This window comes from Netta rufina (assembly GCF_964035555.1).
Source record: "Netta rufina genome assembly, chromosome: 16".
Lineage (NCBI taxonomy): Eukaryota > Metazoa > Chordata > Aves > Anseriformes > Anatidae > Netta > Netta rufina.
Genome location: NC_140140.1, coordinates 7691678 through 7700625, shown reverse-complemented (window position 1 = coordinate 7700625; position 8948 = coordinate 7691678). Strand labels below are relative to the sequence as shown.

Genomic DNA, 8948 nt, shown 5'->3' with positions numbered 1-8948 from the left:
TCTGTCCCACTGTGACAGCGGAACTAGTCCGAGACCACCTAAGGAAAGTGGATGTGTACAAGTCCATGGGGCCAGACGGTATACAGCCCAGGGTGCTGAGAGAGATGGCTGACGTGGTTGCCGAGCCGCTCTCCATTGTATCTGAAAAATCATGGCTGTCGGGTGAAGTCCCCAGTGACTGGAAAAAGGGAATCACTCCCATTTTTAAGAAAGGGAAAAAGGAAGACCTGGGGAACTACAGGCTGGTGAGCCTCACCTCTGTGCCTGGGAAGATCATGGAGCGGATCCTCCTGGAAGACATGCATGAGATAAAGAGGTGATTCAAGACAGCCAGCACGGCTTCACCAAAGGCAGGTCTTGCCTAACAAATCTGGTGGCCTTCTATGCTGGAGCAACAGCATTGGTGGACAAAGGAAGGGCAATGGATATCATCTGGACATGAGTAAAGCCTTTGATATGGTCCCTCACCACATTCTTCTCTCTAAATTGGAGAGGTGTGGATTTGAAGGACGGACTGTTTGGTGGATGAAGAATTGGTTGGATAGCCACAGCCAAAGGGTTGTGGTCAACTGTTCTGTGTCTGGGTGGAGGCCGGTCACAAGTGGTGTCCCTCAGTAGTTGGTCCCGGGACCGGTGCTCTTCAACATCTTTATCAGCGACATAGATGACGGAATTGAGTGCACCCACAGCAAGTTTGCAGATGACACCAAGCTGAGCAGTGCAGTCAATACAATAGAGGGAAAGGATGCCATCCAGAGGGACCTGGACAGGCTGGAGAAGTGAGCCTGTGAGAACCTAATGAGGTTCAACAAGGCCAAGTGCAAGGTGCTGCACTTGGGCTGGGGCAATCCCAGGTATTTATACAGACTGGGCGAAGAAGAACTGGAGAGCAGCCCTGCGGAGAAGGACGTGGGGTGTGAGAAGCTGGACAAGAGCCAGCAGTGTGTGCTTACAGCCCAGAAGGCCAACTATGTCCTGGGCTGCATTAAAAAAGGGATGGCCAGCAGGGAGAGAGAGGTGATTGTCCCCCTCTGCTCTGCTCTTGTGAGACCCCATCTGGAGTCCTGCCTGCAGGCCTGGGGGCCCCCAGCACAAGAAAGATGTGGAGCTCTTGGAACGGGTCCAGAGGACGGCCACTAAGATGATCAGAGGGCTGGAGCACCTCTCCTATGCAGGAGAGTATTTCACTCAGGGTGGTGAGGCACTGGCACAGGTTGCCCAGAGGAGCTGTGGCTGCCCCATCCCTGGGGTGTTCAAGGCCAGGCTGGATGTGGCTCTGGGCAGTCTGCTCTAGTGGTTGGGAACCCTGCCCAGAGCAGGGGGTTGAAACTAGATGATCTTTAAGGTCCTTTTCAACCCAGGCCATTCTATGCTTTTGATAAGTGTATCTAATCAATGATAAATAGGCCACGTACTCTGAACCCCACAGTATTTCTTCCTCTGGGTAAAAGAAAGGATGTGCCTTCCTTGGGCAGGCCTGAGCGTTTCTTTTGTCTAGGTGCATCTGCTTGCAAACTACAAATTTGAGCATGGTTTCTGAAAAAATGAAGCCAGTCACGGTGGAGCTTTCCTTTTAAAATATGACTTTATAAATAGTATTGGCTATTCCTGTAAAATGGTTCTTTTTTCAACAACACATCTGAAATGCCTGTCATATGCAACAGCCAAGGCTTAGCAGGAGCCAAATGAGGAGACAAGACATGTTGCAGAGCATCTGCTACAGACTCCTGCTCCTCTCAGTTGCTTGTGCAATAGATCAGTGATATTCCTTGAATATCCTCCAAGGGATGGTGCTGTCTTGCGTGAAATAACGCTTTCATCCAGACTTCTGACTGGAACTTTGAATTCCAAGTTAAATCATTAACACATCCTAATCATCTGGACCACTGAGAAATAAGAGACAGTTAAAAGCCCAACAGGACCATCCCAGCCTCCTTCTGATAAAATCAAACTCAGGTCTAAACTAGGCGAGACAGGGAAGCAGAACTGATTTCCTGCTGTAGCTCTTGAATTGTCTGTATCTTGGGAATTCACAGAGATAGGGTAAATGCCAGCACGAGTGCTTCATGTATCAAGGGACTACCTGGTTTCTGCAGGTGCTTCAAGCAAACTTTCCCGTCAGCAATGAGGGCAGTGGAAAGCTGCAGTGTGCAGAGCCACAACACAAAAGGAGGCTTGGGAAGAGGAAAGTCATTGCTCCTGGGATCATTTTCCCTCCTGTGCCCCCAGGCGATACCTGATATTCTGACAGGTTCATGCCTCTTCTGCCCAGTGCGCTCCTGTTTCTCACCCCAAGATAAACACAGCAACAAAATGCAAGGAAATGCATTTATGCAAGAGCAAGGGGAGCAAGCACAAGCTCTTGGTTTGCTCCACGACTTTAAAGTTTTCTTGCACCTTAAAGAAATTTAGCTTCTCCCGTGCATTTTTTTATTCAACTGAAAAACTGAATTAATACCTGCTTTTCTAAAGCACGAGATCCTTACATTGAGATTTATTACAAGCATTTATTTGGCACCTATTAGCATTTTACAAGGCTTAGATGGAGACACAATATCTCAGTGAGAGAAACCAGAGCACCTGCTCCCCTTCTGCTGAGAGATGCTGCGAAAGCGCTAAGGACTATTACTGCTACTGGGGCATTTTGTGCCTGCTCCTGGGGCTCCTACCGACCGTCCGGGCGAAGAGCCTGAACAGGCTGCCCCCGTGCACTGCCACAAGCTCGTGAGTCTGCTGTGAGCAGGCACTCCCCCGAGCACGTAAAGCACAGCTCACGGTGCGTGACGAGCCGCCCTAAAGCAGAAGCACGCTGGATTCAACAGCTTCTCAAAAGTGTTCATGCTGAGAGAAAGGCAAGTAACTTTTATCACTGAGTCAGGTGAATTAAACATTCACATATATTTGCTGAAAAAATTATATACATCTGTAGCAAGGCTCTGCCAAGTCTGAAAGATAAGCATCATCTAGTCACTAAATTAAAAAAATAAAAATCTGACTTTTAAATCTTTTTCTTTTTATCCATGTTCAAGAGCACAGACAGTTTATTTTGTTAGCACATTTGGTGAAGAATGTATGTTTGTGTGAGTATCCATGAAAACTGGTGAAAATTTGGCATTTGTTTTGGATATGATGGAAAAGTATAAGAAGCCACTTATGCCTTACAGTCTAAATAATCCACAGAGTATATCAGGTTGCAAAAGGGTCACAAAGTAGCAGTCAAAGAGAAGCCTAAACACCCAGAGAATTAGCATACATGTCCGATAAGTAAGAACAAGGTATAGAGCATGCTGGCTAATTAAATAAATTTCATTTTAAACCCTGTTCCTTATGAGTGTAACCCTGGAAAAACCATCCCATACAAGAAATGGACTCTGAAGAGATTTCTATATCCATTCACAGTAAGGCTTTGAAGATATATGAAGTTTTATAGCATTTGTATTTTAAGGATTTAGGGCAAGTACATGTTCTTCTACTGAATAAAAAGAAAGTTAGTACTTAAAAGGTTCAAAAATATATCAATCGTGATTTTTTTTACATAAATAAATTATATTGATTTTGGATTTAACAGCTGAAAAAACCCTTTCTGCTTCCACTGGAGGCAAAACTGAACAAAATGTTAGTTAAATAGAGATAGCAGCATTTCTAAGAAATCTGTCGATAGTGATACAGTATCTATGCTACAAGGATGTTATTAAATAGAACACATTTAATTATTGGGGGGATGGAGGGGTTGCATTATGATTGGTTACATACTTAAAAAAAATCATCCAATCCAGCAAACTGGGAATAAATTCTGTGAAAGTATAAACCGAATGTTTTTTAGATTGTGGGTAACAGACTTCTTTGAGATGCTAATTTTAACATGTACATAATTTATAATCCCAAATGTATAAAAGACAATGACAAAAAGCATCATAAATAAATAATGCAAACTGAAATAGTTATGTCAAAACATTTGGACCATCTGATAAATTAGCAAAACTGTAACAGAAAATAAGTAAAAAATACAGTAAATTGTGACAACCAAATGTGTAACTGATTACTAGCACACTCCCAACTCCCTCAACAGCCTGCCATCTCACTGCTGCACCACTGTGTGTTTATTTCAAGTCTCAAACCATGAGCTGCAAATTAGAACAAGCCCAAGTGAAAGAAAAACTAAATAAGGAGTGAAGGGAAGGAGAAAACAAAGAGTTGCCTGTGGAGGTGTCTCAATACACAGAGTTTCGGGCACTGATTGCATTAAAAACCTGTCCATTTAAAATGCATATATCAAAATGATTTGCCAATGGGGGGACTTGGAAATACTGTTCAACAGCAAGTAGAACAGAGAGGAATGGAAAGAAGAAGCAAAAGTGATCTCTTCACAGTCTAACACTAGGAAAGAAGAATAAACTCAAGCTTTGAAAATCTCTATTGTCCTTCTTGAAGGACTCTCAAAATAGTAAAGCTGGCCTACAGCTTTTTTCTTGTTTTCTGAAAGGATGCTGCATCTGGGGTACAGATTGTAAAATCTAAAAACTCAAAAAGCCTCAGTGTTTATATAAGAGCATTAAAATCAGTGTGGCCTGTTCATGGCTGGAAAAAAATAACTTTACAGCAATTCTAACGCCACAGATGAGAACTAACGCCATAGATGAGAACTGAATACTAGCAGAATGATGAAGAAACTGGTAGCTACAGGTACAGTAATCCCAAAAAAGTCATGCAAGATGTGCAAAACATTTTCAGCTCAGGCTGAAAAGTTCTTGTAACTATCAAGGAAAGGGCAACTAAAACTCCACTTAACATAAAACCAAACTTTGGTTTTAAAAAATACAAAATAATGTCTACATAATATTTTCACTCACTGTAGTTTGTCTCCAAACTTTTGAGGTGTGGGGGGTGTGTGATAAAGAAATTATATCACTACCAGTTATGTTTTTTTCTTTCAAAGAAATGAATATATGCATTTTCAATCATTAGTTATATACTTCTGTCTATACTACTATTCTAGTAACCATGATAAAATAGGGAAATACTTCAAATCAAAAATACACATTAGCACTTACTATAGCTGTGCTTTTTACCCCCAAATACAGGCTTTTTTCATTCAGTGTTACGGTAAAAAGAAATACCCTTGTCTGTGTGTAGACCAAGAGGTAAAAACTTTTCTTTTGCTCTGTTTTTGCTTCTTTTTCTTCTCAAATATGTGAGCAGTTTGGGGGGTGACCAAGAACTGGATTTGCTATTGTTGGTTGGGATGAACAACTGGAAAACAGAACGAGAATTCTGTGCCTCCCATACTAGCTAGACAACACTGTTTATCTAATAAAGTGGCAAGACCCTGCAACTATTAACATATAATATGTCACCATAGTTTTCTGACAGGGAATTAGGTAGATAATATTACTCATGGAAACACAGGTTTATGAAGGTGGAGTGGGGGCAGGAGGGTACGTAACAAATAGTTATGGGATAAGAAACTTACAAGCCACCATCTTTTTTCAATGAAACAAAAGTTCTAATTGGTATCATTAACTTCTTTGAGCTCCTCCTCTGCTGGTACATCCTGCTCTTTCTCTGCTGATAAAGGTGGTGTTTGCTCTGTACAGTTTTGACCGTTTGCAGCTTCTTTTTCAGGCAGCAAGACAGTTTCTGGTTCTGGATTTGCTGATTCCCCTTTAGCTTTCTTTCTCTTCCGCTTCTGGCTCTCCAGGTTTGCTGCCTCCGAATGTCTGGTTTGCTGTATGCCTGGCAATGCCATGCCAATGCCAGGGGAAAGAAACATTGACGGATAGATCAGTCCAGGTGACATCCCTGGGATAAGAAATGGGTTAAAAGCTACAGGACTACTGGTAGTTATTGCGGATTCTGTCTGATTAGAAAACGAACTAGGACCAGGCTTATCTTCAGAGAGAGTTTCTTTTTTCACATCCTGGCTACTCTGTTTATCCTCAGTAGCTTTCTCTGTGTTTGATGTACCACTTTTTGTTGTGCTTGTTAATGAAGTTGGAGCAGTCGCAGTACAAGTAGTTGTCATCGGTGGGTTCAGAAGTCCTCCAACACCAAACATCTGTGGTACAGTAGCCATGCCTGGCAGCATCATAGGCAACATACTTAGGGTGCTTTTCACATCCTCACCAGCAGGCACAGCTGCAAATCCAGCAGGAAACCCAACCAGCCCAGTCAGGGGGATCCCTTGCATGTTTCTCATGTTCTGAATTCCTACCAGATCCATTCCAGCAATCAGTCCATTCATGAATAATGGTCCCATTCCAGAAGAGGAATCTGCTACAACACCAGGGGCTTTAATGAGTTCACTTCTGGGCCTTCTCCCCCTCCGACGGGGCCCTGCGTCTCGGAGCACAGGCTCCGTTAGGATACGGTTGAATTTGCTTTCTGGTAAGTAGCCCTAAAAATGAAACACAACAGAAAATGCCTAACAGTTATTACTACATCAAGGAAAATCTGGCTTTTCTGTGCTTGCATCTGCATCCCAGATGGTGTCAGCACAGAAATATTTGCCTACATGATTCTGGATATGGAATTTGAGAGGTATACACAACTTTTCCCCAAGGGATGCTGCCGAATGCAGAACACCCTCACTGTGCCCTGGCCCAATGCTGCAGAGCATCAAGTGAACAAGGAGGAAAGGAGGAAGCACAGACAGCAGCCTTTTCGGCTTTACCTGAGCCCTCACCATCAGCTGTTCCTGAGGACTGAAACCCTTCCTAATATGAGAAGCACCGGGGCAGCTCCGTGTCAGAAACTTCAAGTTCATTCCCACCCCAGCTTTATCCTGGCTTCAGCAACAGCTGGAGCATTAGCTCTTTGTAAATGCTAAGGGCCAAATTTTCAATGCTCTGCCAGACAGCAAGGCTGCATGGAATGGCATACAGACAGCGGGCGTGCTGCTCAACTGCTCCCAGCTAGAGCTTCACTGAGTCACCAGCGCAGCTCTCGTGAGCACTCACGTATGGGAACACAGCCCAGTGACTACAGCATGGGTGCGACAGTCTGCTTGCATGGAGCAGTGCGGGGAGATCCACAGCACAGCTTAAAACTCCATTTTTCAGCATTCTCATCACAAATATTTCAACGTTTCCTTTTGTGTCTCCCTTGAATTTCAAAGACTGCCGGCCTCTGAACAGTTTCCAATAATAGGATTGCAATATGGAAAGTATTGCCCATTGACACCTGAAGTGCAAAAAGTTGAATCAAAGGATTCAGGAAGTTTGCACAGCTCAACTACTGTCCCAAGAGGGAGAATTTTCTGCTCTGCTCCCACTGGTGTGCGTGAAAATCTGCACAGGATTATGAATATGCCTGGGCACTGCAGGGCAGCCTGCCTGATGCTCAGCCCTGCCCAAGCACCCCGAGCAGCGGGACGTCTTTCTGCATGCACGTGTTACAACGCCGGATGCATGCCTGCCAAAAGCCAAGAACTGATGGGGCTGGAGAATGCCAATGGGCGTGCAGCTGCTGAGACGGGGTGCACGTGAGCCGGTGTGTGTGGCAGGGGCCAGGTACATGGCTCTCCTAGTTGGCAGTGGGGGGGTGCCTGCTGGGGCCACCCACAGAAAATGGAGGTAATGCAAAGCAGTCACTTGCAGGGGTGCCGGCTGCCTGGACATGGGCACTGATGCCAGCCTGGATGTAGAGCTGTTTCCTGGGGGAGTGGGAAAGGCTATGCCAAATTTCTAGCACTAATTAAAAGCAGATTTCAGAGTAGTACAAACCTCTAAGCCAACTAATTCCCCCTCCAGCCCCTGTTGAGCAAGGGCATCACAGAAAACAGCCACAAAACAAGGAGCGGGTGAGCAGGACCACAAGGAGAAGCCTGGGCAAGGCCAGCCTGCACGGAGGATGCTCCTCCCAGATCCTGCCACTCATTGGGGCAGGGATTTGCAAATGAATAGGGTTGAATGAATGTGGCTGATAAAATCCTTCTTCCCTTCTGCCCCTTTCTCTGCCTGTGTTTGAGTCTTCAAGTCTCATGATCTGCATGTCCGCTAGCAGGCACAGGATTGCACACAAAGAGGTTGCAGGAGCTGATTAAAAGCCTCAGCTGAAGGTACGTTTTTTGAAAATTTGACCAGTGAGAAAGCATTTTGTGCACTCCCTGCCATCTGGTGGCCCGAGGTGGATTACTGCTTCTAGTGCGCTTCTGTTGCCCCAGCTGTTTCTCTATCTCCCAAGCCTTCCAGGAAGGCGTTCTGGATGGTCGCCCTGAGCTGCTGTGCCCGTCCCCGGGGCACCGACCACCTTCTCCTTCCCCTGCCGTGCTGCTGAGTCGCAGCAGGCACTGAACCTTCCTCTCTGCCGCGCGACCACGGCTGGACCTGCGGCTGTTCCCTCCCACGTGAGATCCTGCCCTGCAGCTCACGGATCCTCACTGGAGAAAGGTTGTGGGGATGGGGAGGAGAAAGAAAAGATGACATGATACAGATTTCTCCAAAAGCTCTAACTTACTGAAAGCTTAACAATGTCAGCCCAGTCAGCTGCAACAGCATACTCCAAGTTTGCATCAAGCCACCTTGGCAATTCCTTCAATGCTGGTGCCGTGGCTCCCCCTAACTATAAAACACAGCAGAAGGATGACCTCTATTGCAGAAAGAGTTATGCAAAATAATACAAGAAATATGATTACAAGTCTAGGCAAACACACAGTTTAGGAGCATCTGCCAGCCTCTGAAGGGGATGGCTGCTACACACCTGAGAGATGCAAAGCTCATGCAAAAGGTGGCCGGGAAGACACAGGCCATCCTGTTCCTGTTCAGGCAGAGGAAGGACACCCTGAGGCCAAGACGCTGATTAAGATGCAGCTGGGAGCTGAGGCCAGGGTTTCTCTGCTCATGGCTGTGGGCCAGTCCCTTTGCCCGTGCTGTGACGGGGGTGACAGCGCTTTCCCCAGCTCGTCATTTTGGGCTGCAGTTTGTTTGGGGCAGAGGCGCTTCCCTTGCTAC

The 8948-nt window shown here is 45.6% G+C and overlaps 1 protein-coding gene across 5 annotated transcripts in view; it reads right to left on the bottom strand.

Moving 5' to 3' along the window:
• Window positions 1-2874: 2874 nt before the first annotated feature.
• CHD6 (chromodomain helicase DNA binding protein 6) overlaps window positions 2875-8948 on the bottom strand; it is a 69146-nt gene continuing 63072 nt past the window's right edge. For all 5 annotated transcript variants that reach the window (XM_084296931.1, XM_084296932.1, XM_084296928.1 and 2 more), the window contains exon 36: window positions 2875-6394. In XM_084296931.1, the coding sequence (XP_084153057.1) occupies window positions 5504-6394 (891 nt within the window). In that variant the 3' untranslated portion in view covers window positions 2875-5503. The remainder of the gene's footprint in view (window positions 6395-8948) is intronic.